At 42.4% G+C, this 19537-nt stretch overlaps 1 protein-coding gene across 1 annotated transcript in view; it reads left to right on the forward strand.

Annotated features, from left to right (window-relative positions):
- Positions 1-19537, forward strand: part of PPP1R13B (protein phosphatase 1, regulatory subunit 13B) — a gene marked incomplete at its 3' end in the record, with an annotated part of 38220 nt that overhangs the window by 2399 nt on the left and 16284 nt on the right. The window contains exons 2-3 of the mRNA XM_010189224.1: positions 4204-4323; positions 5779-5846. Of these exons, the coding sequence (XP_010187526.1) occupies positions 4204-4323; positions 5779-5846 (188 nt within the window). The remainder of the gene's footprint in view (positions 1-4203; positions 4324-5778; positions 5847-19537) is intronic.

Below are 19537 nucleotides of genomic sequence, written 5' to 3' on the forward strand. Positions count from 1 at the left end.
AGTTTTGCCTGGAGCAGAAGATGTCTCATGTAGAAAACAAGCTTCTAAACGGTTAAATGCAACAGTTACAACAACAACCAACTTAAACCATGCTTCTGAGTGGGAAGTGTGAAGCAGTGCGCAATGAAACTGCAGCGTGTTGTGCCGGTAGAGAAGTATTTTTTCTCCTCTCTCACGCTGCCTCTGATCCCTCAGCCGCTCTCCTCCAGAGAGGTCCACAAATGCCCTTTCAGAGAGCGCTTTGGAAAGTAAAACCCAGCCCAAAAGTTAACACAGAAAATCACAGCTTGTTCAACCCTGGGACTTTTACCCGTTGTCTTGTGGATGTGCTCAACTCCTCTGCTCTGCAGGTAGCCACAGGCTCTCCTAAGTAACCCAACCAAGTAATGTGTGTCTGTTCACATTCAAAGCTATGGGCCTTGTAGCTTGTAGTTTTAATATCAGGTCCAAAAACCAGCTTGTGTGCCCAAAAGCTTGGTCATTTCCTAAAGTATATGATGAGAAAGACTTCATTTTATTTTTAGAGGGTGACAGACATAGACCGTTTGTCTTCCAGAAAAATGTCACTAGAATCCATGCAAGCTTGGCTTCAAAAAATATGAAAGATTTCTGGAGTTCAGAGGAAGTTTACGATAGCTTTGCTGTTGGAAAATATATTTGCTGATTTATTATGTTAGCTTTTCTGTTTGCTTTTGCATGGCAAAGAAATGATTGAGGAGCTACCCAAGAGCTGTAAAATAGTTGAGGTGTTGTTTGTATTAGAGGTAAGAAGCTGCCTCTTCTCAGAGCTGCATGGTGTAAGCATTCGGTTTATTTGCCTTTGAGTTTTGGATTTCAGTCTCTGTTCCCTCCTTTCCAGTTGAGTAACAGTTGAGGTGAGCAAAAGTTGAAGTCAATAGCATTCATGCCTGATGCATCAGTACACTTTGTAGCACCTTGGGCTTTGCCAATTTGAAGCTGCTTCTTTTTGCACAGATTTTTCTTGCTGTAACAGGAGAAAAAAACAGACCATGAAATATTCTTCCTCATTCCTCAGTTGGTGAGGAGGGCGAGAGATGGGGTGACACGAGGAACTTGCAGTAGGTTTCAAGACAGAATGGATTTCAACCTTTACATCCACCCAGTACCCAGTTATTCTCTTCATTTACATCTGGAATGCCCTGCAGTTATTTGTATTAATTGCTCTTCCTGAATTTAGTTGTAACACAGACACAAGTGACTGAAAGCAGCAGCATTTACTACGAGTGTAATTGTGCAAACCTCAGACTCATCCTCACTGCAGTGAACTCCCCGCTATGGAGATAATCCATGGCTTTGTGTTCTGGTTTCATGTCCAGCAGGCACAAATGTGTAATTGCAAACAGCAGGGGACTGGGAATCGGGACAAAAGCAGCTTCTGAATTCAGAAACTTGCTTTGTTTTAAACAGTGGATATAGAGTTCCAACAGAAGGATTTTTGCAATGCTCTTCTGAACCACTGATGTGTTTTGGTCTTTCGGGGTGTTTCGGTCACTTCAGAACACTTAAAGCTCGCCCATCTCCAGAACGTTTGCTTAAAAGAAAAGGAGTCAAGCTCAGTTCTCCATTTTCATCCAGCTTAAAATCTCAGGCAGTTTTTGCAGTAATGAGGGATAAATGCAGATATCATGGTTTTCCACTTAGTCATGAAAACAAACGTTCTCTAGGTAATTTTTTAACATGTTATTAAAACAGATTACCAACCTGTTATTACTCTACACCCATCCTCCTGTTTCACCTTTTCACCTTTTCTTCATTCTCTTCTATTTAAACTTTACAAAATGAAAATTGAAGTTTGAAATAGTGTTGTGAAAGCAGTTACTGACAGATACATCTGAACCTCCGACAACTGGGAAAGGTTCAGCTGCAGGGGTTTTGTTTGTCTGGGTTTTGGTTCTGGAAGAACTGAGATTTCCAGAAAATGTCCTGACCTACAGCACATTGACTGTGTTTGTGTTACAGTGCTGTCTTCCTGCCACTTGTCTGAATGGGAAGGTTTCAAGGAAGGGATTTAAAGGAAGGAGTGGGGACTTCAATTCCCATCACATCTTGTGTCAAGTGTTCATGTCCCTTCCTTCTTCCTCTTTCTGTTCTCAGTCAGTTTTGCTGCACAGAATGATGAGTGCTGCTTCACTTTTCCCTGTTTCAGTGGTGATGATGTTGCTCTTATTATTTTAACCCATTTTCTGTCACATTTAGGACAGCATATCCCACATTGCTTTTGTGGAAGAATCGCAAAAGTAGTAGAAAACAACTTTCCCATTTCTGTCCGTGGTCATATCTGAAAATCATTAGCCTTGATTCTTCAGGGTACATTACATAAATGAAACCTTTTATTTTGAATAGCTCCTGGGGTCAGGGCCTTACGTTTAATGGGAGACAGGTAACGGGAGACCGCCCTAACGAGGGGCGATGCTGCAGCCTCTCCTCTCCTCTCCTCTCCGAGTGAGCCCAGCCCTGGTCACACATCCGGGTTCTTGGTACTTTGTTGTCAAGCTTCAGTTCTCACTAGGTTTACCCCGCAATTTGGGAAAAATCCCTAAAGATCCTTATCTTCTGTGTCCAACAGTCTCTGAACTAAGCCATTTAAATAGTTTTACACTCTGTGATCTTTAGAAGACTCATGCTGCAATTTTAGTGGATGTGCTTCAAAGGGCTTGAAATCTCACCTGACTTCAGGAGTTGAAAAACCTGAAAATCGTGTTTCTGAAATTCCTTTTCAAGAACTGAGTTGTAAAAAGCCACTGACCTTATTCTTGGGTGCATAAACACACTGACAATGTTTCTTGGAGTCCACTCGATTGAGGAACAAGAAAAAGAAAAGAAAAGCATCTGTTTTTGTTAAATCCAGATGCTGTGATTTGTTGTGGGGTTTTTTAGGCAAGCTGGGTAAGCAATCAGCTGATGAACAGAATTAACTTGTGGTTTAAATGTCCCTTCCCCACCGAAAGCTGCTGGACCCACCTGTGGCTAAACTCTGTTAATGGCTGTACCTGTTTGATGTGATGGATTTTGGCAGACACTTCATTGTATTAAATGTGTTGTGAATCAAGTGATGCAAGTGTGTTCTTTAAATTCTACAACTGAGTATCAGGACGTATGTTTTTGTTGTTCAGAATACATACAAATTTAGGTAAATGTCATTATGAAAAGCAGTATTTGTGATGTGGTTTTCCCAAGCTTTTACGTCTTTGAATTATTTTGTCTTCCCATATCGAATGGGTTCAATATGAAGTGGATAACAAATTGGTAGCGGTGCTGTGCCTGGAAGTGCTTTGGGTTGTGGGGACAGAGAGCGTTTTGCTTTTTACAAATAACAGTGCAAACTGCACCTTCTGGTTTCCATTCAGGCATGATTTTCTGTAGCAATATCTGTTTGACTGATTAGGAAAGCTCATTAAATCTCTTCTGGTATAATTTTCTTCTGATTAGAGAATACCTTTTAATAGTGTGCTTAGTATTAGATCTTAAAAGGGAGATTTTGTTACCTTAATGAAAACATTTAAAAATAAATGCAAGTAAAATGATGAAAACAGTGAAAACTTTGCTTTTCATATGGATTTTCATTTTGAATTATTAAATATATAGAGTGCAGCCTCATAGTAAGAACATATTTGATCAATTTGAAAGAAATAACTACACTATGACAGTGTTTTACATTTCTTTGGGGGGAAACAAAGAGCCTGCTGCACTGAACTTAGCCTGTGTTTGCTCAAATATTTGCCAGTAATTCCACATGCACTGGGAGTTAATGTCTGGTGTGGGGTGTTGGGGTGGGAGCACCTGCTCACATCCTGGGAGGAGAAATGTCAATACACTGCTAAGGCTTTCAGTGCCAGGGAGAACCCGGAGGTGCAGCCTGAATGAATCGTTTAATAACAGCACGGAATATCCATGGTGGTGCTGGGGAGCAAAGGTGCAGAGATCAGCGCTGTGGAACAGGTTGGGATGGAGAATTCCTGAATTGGGTTTTCTGAACACTGATATTTTCTGTATGGTTTTGCGAAGTGGTCAGGTTCTGCTGTTCAGCAGTTGGTGCCTGTTCCCCTCAGTTTGTATAAAACACATTGCAGAGATTGAATTGCTACATTAAAAAAGACGTCCTGATGCCTAATGAGAGTTGTGTAAAACTGAGCTTAATGTAAAATAGCTGTGATAAGGTTTTATTTGGTCTTGTGCTTGCAGAGCGTCCCATTCCCTTTGACCACATGATGTTCGACCACCTGCAGAAATGGGGGCCCCGCAGGGAAGAGGTGAAGTTTTTTCTTCGTCACGAGGAGTCACCAGCCGAAAGCAATGAGCAGAGTAAGTGCAGTTCCCTCTGGTGGGGCTACCTACACGTACGTAAACCATTGCTGGTTATCAGTTCTTTCAGTGAACTTCAGTGGATACATGTGATAAAACTTCTTGTGACAAAGCCATTTTGAACCTTCCTCAGTGGCACATTTACTCATGTCCTCAAATTCCCTTCCCTAGAGTAATTTCTACCAGTCTGTTGAGGAATATTTTTGTAGTAAGATTGGTTTCTATTCTGCTTAATACCCATCCAAAAATATTGGTGGGTATTAGAGGCTTAATGCATTTTGTTGTTGTTAAGAGGAAATCCCTACATTTTGAGAGGGTGGGATTGTTCTTTTTGACCTCCTGTTCTTTTAATTGCCCCAGAGAAAGGACTCAGTAAACTACTCTGTCGCCTTTAGAAACTAAATTCTACTTTGCAGCCATCATTGGCAGAGCTCTCAGGGGTTTTACTTTCTCAGTACTTTGTGTAGAGATATTTAACACGGTGCTAATTTGCACCTTGAAAACTGCTGGTCTGCTTGGTTCTACTGGAATAGCATTTCTATAAAACTGCTGTATTAAGTGGGGCTTTCTTAAAAGACTGGAATAAAGAAATAGAGGGATTTCAGTTTTCTGATCTAACTGGTATAGACTGGACTTCATTTATGAGACGGCTTTGAGGCTGTGTTAATGGCTGTCAGACTGAGGGACAGGGAAGGCAAATCTGGAAGCGAGATGTATTTTTGCCTGCTCAGATTATCCGCACTCGTTCAGCTCATCTGACTGCTGCTGACAGCCAAATTTCAGGTCTTGGCTCAGGCCGTATTGCTTTGAGCTGCCGTTTCTTTCAGTTTTTCTGAGTGCTTGCTGGGTGCTTTGAACGCCAGAAATAGCAGGCCCAGTGATGTAGGAGAGATTTTTGTATTCATTAGGTACTTTGTAAAATGCTCAGTCATCCTTTGGGAATACAAATGTCAAGTGTGCTAACAAATTTAAGATACATCTGAAGCCACAGAGTTTCACATACAAGGAAACTGTCGCTTCTAAACCATGCATGCAAGGTTTTTTTAATTAATCACTGACCTATGGATCAGTTCGTACATTTAAGTTGTTTATAAGGCGCTGGAAAAGCTTCCTCTGCTATATTCATTTATAATGTGCTCAACTGAAGCTGCTGCCACTTGTGGGCACAGAAATATGAGATTTCCATAGTCGCACTCAGTCCCTTCTGAAATCACTGCCTGCACACAGGTAGAGCTGCACGTCTGTCCCATTAACAGGAAATCTGTGCCATAAACCTGTTACTTCTGCTGACTCCACTGCTTACAAAGAAAAACTGAATAAAAAAGAGTTGGAACTAGCAGAACAAAAAATCTCAGGTAAAAGCTTTGTAAAAAAGCTCAGAAAGAACAGATTCAAGAGTGAAACCATTTGTGTTGCAAAGTGAACTTTGCACTGACAGCACTGCTCTACTTTCAGGTGGACGTCAAGGCCAGAACCAAAGAAATGGCATAAATCTACCCATGGAGAAACGCGCTGAGAATGGGGTAGGTAATGAATCCTGAAGGAGTTGGCTCAGTCCCACTCAAATATTTGATGTCTTTGAAATTCTTGTTTTGCAAGCTCTGTTATGGTGAGAACTGGTGAAAAATGTGGAGATCTTGTCCTGTTTCGATTGTTTGGTTTTGTTCTAACGTGAATGAGAGAATGTGGCTGTTTTGTGAACTACTCTAAATTTTCTGTCACTTACGTGATCTGAGGACCCTCCAGAGTTTTATTAATTACTGCGTTTCCCAATCTGTCTTCCTCTGTCTTATCCTGTGTGAAGAAAAAAACCAGCTACGTTATTCTTTCATGCTACATTGCCTGTCCAGACAGCTGCTCTTGTTGGAGTTACCTCACTGGGGTGGATTCGTGACATAGCCTCTGTGTTAAAACACAAGAATGTCTCTATGGGTCAGGATGTTTTCAGCTGCTGGTAGAATGGGTTTCATTCCCCTCAGAGCCACCTCTTTATACTGGTTTTTATGCTTTATACTCAGCTAATTTCTATGGCTATTTTTTTTACTAAAATATTACTAGGTTTGTAATTTAAAATAAGTATTACATAGCATAGGCAACCTGTTTGGTGGCACACGGTGAATTCTGGTGTGAACATCTATTTTACAAGTAAACCATAGTACATCTCTTTCAAAATATCATGGCTTAAAAGCCACCTGCTCCTGAATTGAAGCTCACTTTACTTTCTTCTCTCCTCATCCTCAATACTAATGGAGACTGCAGAGCTATTTCTGCTCTCATGTGCTCAGAGCCATCCTGCTGCCTCTGCTGAGGCGCTAGGGCTCTAGTTGACTATTTTAAACATTTTCAAATGTCAATAAAAAGAGGTGAGCTCACCAATTCATGGTTGTATTGGCTCTCTGAGTCACTGGCAATTTCCAAATAACACACAGGGCTCTTTCTCAGGGGAAAATAACACTTAAAAAGTTTAAAAGCAAACAGATCAGCTTGTTCAAGCTGAGATGTCTTAAAGGACTAAAATGTTAAAAATAATTGTGCAGATTGAGCAATTCTGGGCTTGTGTATTGCCTGATAATGGCATCTGGAATTCCCACACGTACACACAAAATACGCGGCAGCAAAGTTATCCGGTGAGTTTGCAGCGGGTTTTGTCTGGCGTGTGGGCCTGCTGGAAGGCATTTTCCCCATTCAGAGCAGCTAATCGTGTATTATTGCTCTCCACGGCCCTGTTTGCAGAGCAGCGGCCGATATCCGCTACTGCCCGCGCCCTTTATCCTGTCCCTTTGTCACCGGGACAATGCGGGGAGGTGGGAGCTCTGCAGCTCTTTGGTGATGTTCCTCGGTGTAGATCACAGCACGTACCCTTCCTTTGGGACAGAGTATGTGGAAATCAGGGCTGGCACGCGCCGTGTACCTTCTAATCTCACTTCTTGGCAGCAGCGAAGTTTAGGATAGCGTGGCTTTGTGTTTAGTTCAACTTGCTGTTCATTTATTTGTATGATACAGCTCAGACCTGGTAGCTTGGATAGCACTGCTGCCTGTGTGTCATTTGGTGTAGATTTTTAAAAAACAACAGAAGTTTGGGCACAAAAATAAAATTTATTAGGGAATTCATCGCTTCAACAGGGGCTTTTATCAGGTTTAGGAAACTATTAAAACACAAGAAAGACTAAAACCTGGAGAGGTTTTATGAATGTAAATTGTGGTGGGTTTTATGCCAAAAATGGTACAAATTAGGTTTTGAAAGTGTGTAAAACTTAGATTTTCAGTTGTACCAATCAGGGGGGGAGGGGGAAAAAGAGGTGGCTTCAGGATCAAGGGTTTAATCAGCTTACACTTACGTAATGCATTAGGCTTATTCACTGGTACTGGCGTGCTGAGTGCTAGACCAGCTCTAAAATCAATGCAACCAATGGAACGTTGAAGACAGCTCAAAACTTCCCAAATATCCTGCATTCAGGTACATTTTTGGTATGTGTACTGCTTTAATGATGAAATAGTTGATTTTTACTTAACGTCTGGATAGAGGTGAAAGAGTGGCATGCGTGGAAAACTTTAGGTGAATGTTTGCTTTAATGTTTGAATCAATACTCTTGGAAAAAGTGATGAGCGATCTGTCTGGAATTCAGTTTGGGTAATTCTGTTATTGGCATTTTGTCACATGCAGCGGGGGTTTTTTGTTCTTTGGAGCTCTACGTGCTTGATTAGCAACTGTTTAAATAATGGTCAGCTTAAAATCACATTATATAAATGCTTAAATTTAATTAGTTTGTCTTCCAAATAAGGATTTAATGTTAAATAGAACAGGCTAGGTCTCTTCAAGCAGTGAAACTGGTGGTGGTGTGGAGAGAATAGTTACTTGTATGGGCTCATCCGAGAGCTTTGCATTCTGCACGGTAAAGCTAAAGGAAAAACTATGTGGGATTTTGTAACTTGACGAGTTCTCGTATTCCCAAGGTGAGTTTTTGGGGTTTGCTGTTGTTTGTAACTTTACATTACACTACAATGGGGTCTGATCCCTCTCCACCCTTACACAAAGGTGTGGGGACAGGATTTACAGACCCAAATGTGTCCCTTGCGGGGAGGTTGCACAGGGTCTCAGGGGGATTCTCCTCTCTCAGAATCGCTGCCTCTTCCTCCTCTTCTGCCTGCGTAACTGCGCTGGTTGGACTTGGACAGGGGCTGTTACGAGGGAAATTCTCATTAAATATTGGGGGAAATGAGAGTAACAGTCAGTCTGAGGAATTTCTGCCTATCTGGATAAAGTCCTGAGCAGTCTGAACTGGTCCAAGCTGGGGTTATTGAACCGGGTGACTTCCAGAGGCTCCTTCGTACCTCAATTATAGCTTGACAATCAGTGGCCATGAAAGCCTGGTCACACAACTCTGAGTCCTGTTTGCTGCCAGATGCCCCGACATCCAAGCCTCATTCCACGGCAGCAGCAGCGGTCAGGAGCAAGGAGCCAGAGCAAATGTGGTTGTAGCCACTGGGGGTCAGTGGTGGACAGGAGAGGGACTGAGAGCCACCCGTCCCCAGGGGAAGGGGATCAGAGGGGACTGAGGAGGTCCCAGGCAGAGCTGAGGGGTGGTGATGGTTGTGTGGATGAGCAGCAGTCAGGGAACCCAGAAACGTCCTGGAGATGAGAAATCAAGCGAGTGGATGCAGCTCGGGAGGGAGAAAAGGAGAGAGCACAGGAACGTGATGGAAGTAAAGTGTGTTGGGCTGAACAGATGAGTGGGAATGCTGTATGTGAAGACAGCACTTGCTGTCTGTAGCTGCTTCATTTACATCTTTTTTCTACTTGGTAGTTTAACAAAATGTCAGCTTGTGTTCTCCTGTACCACTCCTTTGACTTATTTTTGCTCTTTCTGTTATTAAAATCACTTTCCTGATTTAGAGAGACTGATACCATAAGGTTTTTTATAGGTACTGACTGAAGCCTTTGCCTAGAAATACAAAGTGGAACCTGGTTTTACCTCTCACTGTGGAATTTGTGTTGGCTTCAGTGTAGAAGAAGCTCATGTAAAGGAGGAAAAGGAACGACACTGCTCTTGAGTTCCTCTGGTGCTGCTTGTCAGAGGATAGAGTTTGGATGGATTTACACCTGGTGCCAAAATCCTAGAGTAGAGCTGCATGTTGTTCATTAGTTTAAACCATTTGATACGTACAAGTGTGACCAGATAAAGGTATTAAACATCTAATATACATTTTGTCATACATTTATGATACGACAATTGGAGCTTTTAAAATGTGTCCTCAAAAGCCTCTGATAAAGAAGTTTCAGAGATGTCTGGTGTATACTTGCACAGGCAAGTATTAATTGTTATAATATTAATACAGGTATTAATATGTAATTACAGGTTTCCTTAATCTGTCAGGCAAACGTACAAGAAAATCTAAATGTGAGGAAAAAGGCAAACAAATGACATTTTTAACAGACATAGTACCCCCAGGAGAAGAGAAATACGTTATATATACTTGCTTGAAGTGTCTCGTTTGAAATGTTGAAGGATAAAGAGCTCAGTCTGGAATAGAAGTTGTTCTTCCAACCTGAGCTGCAAATTCAATTTAATATAAGCTTGTAAGTATTAAGTGCTTTCTGTTTGTAACGTTTAACAATGTGCTTGGAAGACGCTGCCATTCACATAGGACGGGTTTTAATCAAATTTGTTTAAAATGAATTAATAACTCTGTCAGCCTTGGAAATGTGGATTCTTTCAGGGGTCTCATAGCGAAGTCTGATCCAAGTTTTCCTAATTTTCTGCTGCAACTTTATTGCTTTACTTAAGGGGATAATAATTACTCAATCTGCGACCTTTGCAGCCAAGGGTTTTCCCTTGTCTAAGGCAAACGTTCCTAAAATGATCTTTACCCCTCAGAGGGGGGATTTGCTGGCCCTCTGCAGCCTCCTCCATCAGACTTGGATCTCCAGCCCTGGTCAGTGCAGTGGAGGTTGGGTGCTCCTGGGGCTGACGCAGTCCTTGGTTAAGTCTGGGAAGCCTTTTCCGGCTGCTGGTAGTGGTGCTTCAAAAAATAGAAAAACCGATCCAGCTGAAAGACTTAAGGGGGAAAAATAAATTAGGAAGCAAAAAAAAATATTACAGACTAAAGGTAATTTTAATGCACACAAATAACTTCTGAATTCTTGCTGGACTGGAAATCCCAGCGTCCCCACACCTCAGGAAAGGGCAGTTATGGAGGGTAACAGCTCCACAAGAAAATAACTGGGATGTCATGGGAAGAGCTTACGTGAAGCTGTGGAAAATGAAATGGTGCTGAGCTCATCCCTCGCTCTGAGGCCTCTTGTAGACTTTTTAGGCAGAATCCCATCATTTGGACATCATGAGCAGCGTTTTGACAAGGCCTGTGCAGTCTCAAATATATTCCAGTCCATAATGGACAAAGTTACTCGATGCTTATGTTGTATGAGAATAATTTGCAAAGTTTCGACACACTTATTCTGTGATCATTTTCCTGTTACAATTTTAATCATGATAGCATTAGTTTATGACTAAAATTAGCTCTTAATATCTGACTTCATTTGTTTTGAGGAGTCTAGAGGTTATTTGACTAATTGGGAACAGGAAATACTCCTGGAACCCACTTGGGACTTTGTGAAACAACTGGTCTCCTCCATGACTTTCCATGTATTTACATGATTTTTAATCTCTGTCACTCTGGAGATGAATTATCTGTCTGAATGGCATGGCTTTGCGGTTTTACAGCAGTACTTAGCTGCACATGTCCATGGAAGGGTCCATTTATTTGTTTAACCTCTAATTTTGGTGGTACTTCTCATGTATTTGTGTTGTGACCACGGAGCAGCACAACTCACTCTTTTCCCTGGATTGCCGACTAAATGCAGGCTGTGGAGAGTTGCCTCCAGTTGACACCGCACATTGGGATCCTGAGTTGCTTGGCCCTTATATAAAGTTAGAATAGGTCAGAATAAATGAGTGCTTCAGCCGATGTATCACGTTATACTCATTAGCTCACAAAGTAAACATTGCTTAAAGAGGTCATTTGTAATTTTTCATTAAACGCTGCTGTGCCTTCACAGTCCTTGCACCAGCACCGTCAGCTTCAGTGCCTTTTGTCACGCTTGTATCCTTTTGCTGCTGCCACATTAGTATCATTTTTATTAAAGCCAAATATTTGAATATTAAGTCATTGTAAGGAAGATGGGACTTGTTCTTTCCTTTACTTCTGTAGTTTACCAGAGACAGATGATGAAATTCATTAATGGTGAAAGCCTGAGAGTCCACACTGTCCCTCGGTCTCCCAGCAGCTTTCGGTGCTGAGCAGGGGACTTCTGGCACTTGCACGGCCAACTCTTCCCTTTCAGCCACCTTCAGAGCTCTTTTATGTGGCCGTGCCAGCTGCAGGTTGGTGTTTCCTCCCATCTTTCCCACACTCCCCGTGGTTTTCCTCGTTCGGTGCTGCGGCTCCTTTCCCTGACACACCTGTGGTGGTCACTGACTTTTCCTTTAGCTTCCCGTCCCTCTCGCCCTCGGACGCTGGCACACCCCAGTCCCAGCCCTCTGCTTTTCCCAGGCAGGGGAACCTTTCTGTGCTGCTGCTGTCTCCAGCTGCCTCCAGACCCATTTGTTGTTGGGGTTGTTCCCCTGCAGCCTTCCTCAGATCAAAGCGGAGCAAACGAAAGTCCCTCTGGCTAATTCAGGAGCAGGGGAGTTGAACTTGTTTTTCCTCTTATTCCCGCTGGATGATCTTACTCTTCAGCTTGTACCTTTTCTTGCTTGCTAAAAAGAAGCTGTTCTTAATGCAGCCGGGCTGCTCGCTGTATTGTGCTTGGGCATGCAGCTCCTCAGTGCCCTGATGGAGACCCACTTGGCTGGGTCTCTTGTGTGAGCGCACTGAGTCACGCCTCGATTGCTTCCTCGAGAGAACGAAGAGAGGGGGAACTTGATTGTCCTGTGGGAGTTTGACAAGGTAAATGACAGCTTTTGATACTTTTTATCTTCCACAATATCATACTTTTTAGATACACAAGAAACTGTTAATGGAGTTGAGTATTTACTGTGATGTTTAGTGTTTAAAAATCCTTTGGTCTAGGTTTTGGCTTGCTGCAATCTCTGACTTACAGCTTCTTGATTTACGCCATTCCACACACGCTTTAGCTTTATTGCTGGCTCACGTATTCATCGTGCTGCATGCAAGATTTAAGAAAAGGCTGAAGTACGTAGGGAAAAGCATGCAGCAAACACTGGAAAGGCATTTTGCATGAGATCGTGGTATCTATTCTGGCTGTAGTGTTTGCCTTTTATCTTCGGCAGTCACTGTTAATAAAGAAACTCTCCGTGAAATTTCAGGTGCTATGGTTGTCTGTCACTTTAAACAGTAAAATTAAATACAGTAATGATTTTCCTGATCTGTCTGGTATCCAGTTTTTGCACTGAGTTGTAATACTACAGAAGTACAAGTGGAACAAATAATCTGTGTGTTTTTGAAGCTAATTTTTCTGTATGTATTTTCAGTTTAACCTGATAACTGTGCAAGAGCTGTGTATTGCTCACCATTTTCCATTGAGTATGAGGAGTGCAGTGAATCAAGCTGATTGCAGTTGACAGCTGGCCTGATCTTGCCGTGATTAGGTCTTTCACTGCTGGCAAAATCCACTGCCCTTTTCCGTTAGCTGATTGCTGATGGACGCGGAGAGACAGCTTTTCAGATTGACAGAGAATTGGGGGAAACCTTTATTTCATAGGGAATCAGATTAAAAATGTCCTGCGTCCCGTTGGTTGCACTGAGCCAAAAAGCCGTGCAGGAGCCCATGGGATGTGTACAGGTGTGATTTGACAGCAAAGAGTTAAACCATTGGTGTAGACGGAAAATACCAGGACATGGAGCTGGAGCACGTTGAAGCAACGCGAATGTGTACGGCCGATGGGCAGTGCTGCAAAATAAAGATGTGCTCTCTTACAATTGCATGGGAAAATAGCGAACAGGTAATTCATTACTCTTCAAAATACAGTTTGGCACTTCAGGGGACTTGTTGTTTAAACACTGCTTAGCTTTTGTACTTCAAATGCTTGTGGGTTTGGATGTTACACGATGGGAATGCAGACCAGGTTGGGGTTTGTAACTCCTTGTCTGTGATTTGAAATTCTTGGTTAATCAGATTTTGTTAGATGCATTTGTTATCATTTTTAAGTGTTAAGACGTGATCGAAAGCTCATTGCTTCAACACCTCGTGGTCAGCTTTTGGTTTTAACAACTTGGGGTTGATGGGAAGTGCAGGTCGTACGCTGCATTTCCCAACATACCGTTCAATGACAGGATACTTCAGTGCTTTTGTGTTTGGAGATGTTTTGTTTTGCTGTTCTCATACAAACAGCATTGCATCACCGCAGAAAAACTTCATCAACAGTTACTCGAGGGAAGAATCAACGCAGATGTTAAACACGTTGTTTGGAGCAGTGATAAGTGCATCGTAACCAAACTTAGCCAGAATAAGATGGTGCTTCTCTGAAAGACCCTGAAAAACACAGCTCCAAGACTAATTCTAAAGGCACTTGGCCAGTGTTTTTCAGCCTGTGTTGTAACGTGTCTGTTACTCACAGCTTAGAGGGTTGGTATTGTAAACAGGTCGGAAGTTCTGTGCACAACTGACCTGCTATTTCGATAGGAATGCATAATTTAAGATCATTTACTTTTGTTAGGAGTGTGAGGTTGATGTTTTGATTCAAATCAGCGACCGGGGATTTTAGCCAACGTTAAAGTTAATAGGAACATGCTTAAGATTTTTGTGGCTACTTAAAAGTGTCTGCAAGGACAAGGAAGAAATTAGTATTTTAAATTAACGAGTTCCAGATACTACCGTCCTGTATTGTAGAAGGGGTTTATAAGCAGTTTATTTCACATGTAGCAGAAGTTCAATGTATGCTTCAATCCATTTCTAATTTTGAAAATCTATTTTAACGTTGCTTTGATTTCAGTTCGGTTCTGCCTTTTTTTAGTGCTGTGCAAACTGCCTCACTTGTGAGATTTCTAAGAAAGCAATATGGGAAAACAGGAAATCTGGAGTCTGGCTTTAAATGTCTTATTATATCGAGTCCCTTAATAGCATCAGCACGTTGGGAGGAATTGCTAACAAGGTGGTGTAGTTTGAGAGATGTTAACGATTTATCACGTATAGATAATGGGAGATTTTTCAGTAAATTGTGGTGCAGTTGAAGCGTGTTAATTCTAAGAAACTCGATGTATCTATTTGTACAAATAAAATAACATTTTTATTCTGCATTTCAGAGTACAGTTGCCAGACTCCATTTGCAATGTTAATGTCAGGATTATTTGATTATCAGGAGATAGCACACGCTAGGTGTATTTTCCTTTAATTCCCAGCGTTCTGGTTGCCTTTGCTGGGTTTAATTAGCCTGTTCATTTCCATTAAGCTGAAAAAGGCACATGCTATTGTCATTGGGTTCTTTCAAATGGATTTCTGCTATCGGCGTATTTCTGACCCAATTAAAGAAACGCAAGGCAGAGCTGTGGATAAAGCCATTAAACTGGAAATAATGTCATCCATGGCGAGATCAGCAAAACCTCCATTTGAGTTTTACTAAAATTAGTTGGGTTTTTGGTCTTTTTGTAGTGTTATAGATGAGTTTTCATGTGAGATTCTCAAGTTGTGCATGGCACTAGGATCAGTTGTGGGGCATCCTCGTGACTGATGGGCATTGCTCACATCGGAGTTGGTGTGGGAGAGTTGGGGACCCCTTTGCTGGATTGGGCAGGTGAAGCAGGATGCTCCCTTCCACCCTTGGCGGTTGTGGGGTGAGAGCTCCCACTTTGGGGGTGCTGGGCGCAGTCAGAGCCCTGGTCCCAGTCTGGAATTCCCTGGCTGCAGAGTGTCCTGACCCGTTCCTGTTCATTTGATGGTTGTCAGGCTGCTTCGTCCTGGGAAAAGGTGCAATTATGTGATACACTTCACTTCCTTTGTTCACACACTCATGTATCCAGTCCCGGAGCTGTCAGTTCTGTTTCTCACCTAGCTCTATAGATTTCTGGGATTTCACAGCTCTACAGAGGTAAAGTCCTAATCCAGAGGTAAGTTTTTATAGTCCCTTATTTACCCTAAGGAAGGAACAGCAACTGAAAACTGCTGTAGATTAAAGAAAACTGAGTCTTTCAGTGTGTTCAGTGAAACCAGAGTATTTACTTTGCATTTCTATGCAGGCATTTTAAGGCATCTCAGGAGTGACTTACTGTACCTCTGTGGCCTCTGCTGGCCTCCCCGTGCGCCTGGTGAAGATGAGGGTTTCTTTTTGCCCTGGCAGAGTTGTGTGCCTCATTAATGAACCCAACACGGGAGTAAATCCTTTAACTCACGAGCCCAGAGTTGCTGCTGCTTGGGATTCGCTCTCTGCTGCAGTTTCTGTCCCTCATTCACTGCTGATCCTGTTCTTGGTCTGTGGTTTTTGGGGAGGGCTGGGGTTTGATTTGTGTGGGGTGTGTGTGTTCCCCACCCCACTATCTCTGGCCTTTGATACGCTTGTGGTGTCCCAGCCTTGATAAAGAGTGTTTGTTTTCCCATTTATTCTGGCTGAGAACATGGTTACCTTTACCATCACAAGTGTTTTTGGGAGGGGATGATATGGAGGGCTTCAGATGGCTTTTTTTATTAGCTAAAAAGGCCATTTGGCCTAAATGGTCCTTATCTACACTACAATTTCAGAGTAACGACGCGGGTGGGATACACACGGCATTACCTTCACTACACTTTATCTGGGCGGTGCTGGACCTCGGCGGGTGGTGGTTTAACTCAGACTTGTCTCTGATGGTGACAAGAGAAGGGTGGACCACAGCGCTGACAGAGAAGTGGTAAATGAGGGAGTAAGGATGGAGGTGAGCAATGGGAAGAGACTGGAGGTGATGTGGCAGAGGTCCCTGTCCATGATTCATGGCACAGGGATGCACAGAGAAGGTGGTGGCCGGTTTTGGGAAACCTCAGGTGCTCAAACCTGCGCTTCCCAGTGCGGGGCATTGGAAACTGGTGAGAGGTGTGGGAGTGGGTAAAGGAGCTTAATGACCTGGTGGCTCTTGCAAACCAAGAAAAAGATCTGAGATAGCGTGCAGGAAATGATTGGCAAATTCTTTTCTTTGTCAATTAATTGTTTGTGTTGTGCTTTACACCAGCCATTTGGTGCTGCTGAGCCTAAACGTGAGATGGCCACTCGTTGCAGTGGCCTGTAAAGGTGCTCAGTATTTGTTGGTTTCCTTTAAAGCACTTATTTCTGAAGTCCTAGCAGTCTCAGGTGTGGAGTTGGTCTATGCTCCATTCTTATTTTCAAACTAACTTTCTGTTCGTGCTAGTGCAAGCTTAGAAAATGATCAAGGAGAAATATCTTCATGGCTTAGACACGGAGGCAAAGAAATGTGTAAAATCAAAGCACATCCTAACTACCATCTTTTTAAAAATAATCTGTTTCAAAAGGTCAGTCTCCTGGGTTTTTTCTTTTAATATCGACATAATTAGGTTCCTCTTAAAAGAGTTTTCTGGTGGGAGTAAAGGCAAAAAACCACTGGAGTCTGCCCTTATTGCTTCCACATCTTGACTGCAGTACCCTCTGCTTGCCAGAGAGATGCTTTGAGTTCAGGTGCAATTTTTCATGTACTGTTGAGGGTCACGGTGAGCGTAAACCATTTCATAAGAGCTCAGAAGCGCATGGGCTGAGGAGTTTGTGGTGAGAGCCACAACAGCACAGTGTGAGGGCAGAAAGCAGGGAAGGAGGAATAAGAAAAGGAATTATTAGAGTGACAAGACTGATGTGTGGAAAGAAATATTAAAGGAGGATCCTTTCCTTAATTAAATGCCTACGGTATGACTTGTTTTGAGGCTGCTTACAAACTGGTTCTCAGACTATTTAATTACTCCTGTACCATTCATCTCACCCGTCTCAAAAATATTAATCATCAAATGGTAAAATATTAGCTTGTAGTAGGAGGAAATGTCAGAGGCTGAAACTCCAGTTCATTACAAATGCCGTCTCTCATCGTGACCTTTTAAAGTGCGTGCTAAACAAAATAAATGCAGTTTTTTAAAGATACTCGTCAATATTAAGAAATGAGGGAACGTGGGTGTCAAGTACCCTTGTCTGTATGAGCCATAGGTAACACTTCCTTAGTGCCCAATAATGCAGTGTTTGCTTGCTGGCATTTTATTTTGGAGCTCCTCTCTGTGTAAATGCTGCTGTGAATCAATGAAGAGAAATGTGCAGTTCAGCAAAACGTCAGCTTTGATGTATCACCACGGAGCACATGAACCCCTGGAATCTGGAGGAGCGGAGATTTGTGGTGGCTTCTTGGTCCCTGCGCTGGCGGGCAGGGCTGGAGGGGTGGCACTGGCTCCCTGCTGCAGGAGGAGGAGGAGGCTTGGACCTTGGATGGGATGGGCTCCTGTTTGTTGGTGAGGGATTTTGGGGTGAAATAACCGGGTAATAACCAGGATGGACAGCATGAAATGAAGAATCCAGGAAACCACCAACCTCATTAAAGAGCTGAGGAGATGCAGCGCTGCCTTGGCCTGGCGTAACCTGGGCTTCTGAGGAGGGACCCAGGCAGTTTTTGCGCACAGAGATTCCTGGCAGCAGACTCAACAAACAGGAGATGCTCCCAGCAGATTGTTTCAACTGGATCTCGGCAAGAGAAGGATTCAGTGTTTCTCATGCTGTTTCGACAATGATTCTGTCCTCTTTTGGAGACCAAAATCAGCAGCAGTCCATCTGAAAATAACTCATTTGCCATCAAAGAGGATTTCCGCGTGGTCTGTTTGCTGCCTTTGCCATGTGGAAGAGAAAGAACAAACTGCGAGTGAAGCTACAGGTTTACAACTTCATTTCCTCAGCTGCCTTTTCTCTTCCCTAAGTGCAGTGTAGTTACTTGAAGTGCAAGGGACACTCAGTGGAAAGCTGTGAGGTAGACATGAGGAGATTTCTCGTAGAGCGTTGATATTTGAATGGTTAATTATCCCTTTTTCCCATGTATGAAAGGGGTTTGGACATTACACTTTCCGAGTGGAACATTTTACAGCAGTTAACAGCCTCTTCAAGGAGAAGCTGACATTTGCATTCATCTTGTCATTAATCGTCTATATTTTACATAATACAAAATAATGCCATACTTTTTTCCAGGAAATAGAGGCTTTCAGATTTGCTTATTTAAAGTAATATAAATTCTAAGCTTTTGGGTTAAACTGGGTTTTTTGTTTCTGGTGCTACTACAAACCAGTTTCTCATTGCCGTCGTGTATTCCAGGTTACATTCTGCGTTTAGAAAATGTGTAATTTTCACCGAGTGGAACAGCTTTTCTACCTTGAAATACGCAGGACGCCTCTGCAGATACTTTTGGATATATTTTTATAAAGGCTTCTTGGCAGAATAAAACTTCTCTCTATTTCTTGGACAGTGTTACACTGAACATTACAGCTGGGAGTAGAGCGAGCTGTCAGTATTGTAGATTTAAAGTGATCATCCAGGCAGGAGCGAGGAAGACTTTGGGAAGACTTTGCGTAGTCTGATCCAAATCGTGTATTTTTAAAACAGAGCAAATGTGCATTGAGAAAACACTCTAAATTCACCTCCCCACGCCTTTTTTACTGTTAATATCAGTGATGCAGGGGCTTGGGGTTCTCTGGCAGGAGCTGAGCCAAGGGAAGGCAGAGCCTGGACCTCTTCTGGGAGCAGCCTCTGTGTTTTTCGGTGTTATTATCTTGTCCCAGGTGGGCACTTCTGGGCTGTGGTTGGCAGTTCCTCGCTTTCTTAATGCCTTCCAGTCTGTAATGGATGATAAAATATCTCTCTTTGATTTATTAGCTGGTGGCCACAAGTGTGTTGACGTTATTTGACTTTAAAGAATGTTGTGCAGGACTCTTGTCCTAATAAAAAAAGCACACGCTACTAAGTTAAATCTTTTTTTTTTTTAAATTTTAATTAATTGAATTTGTTCACTAACAAAGTGCTGATTCAGAAGATTAGTCTTTTCAGTGGATTTGACCTTTTGTTGTAGTTCCACTATTCTGAATAGCTATAACTGTAAGTAAATACATAGTTTTTTTAATTACTTCTCACCTATAAATATTTCTAATTTCTTGTTGACTAGGAAGAGGAGTTCTGGTTGTAGTATCCAGTAAGAATTGTGATTTTCCTCCATAGTTTATTCAGTAGGAACTGTTCAAAGAGGAACAGTAACTTCCTCTAGA

This window comes from Mesitornis unicolor, unplaced genomic scaffold (assembly GCF_000695765.1).
Source record: "Mesitornis unicolor isolate BGI_N332 unplaced genomic scaffold, ASM69576v1 scaffold19607, whole genome shotgun sequence".
Taxonomy (NCBI): Eukaryota; Metazoa; Chordata; class Aves; order Mesitornithiformes; family Mesitornithidae; genus Mesitornis; species Mesitornis unicolor.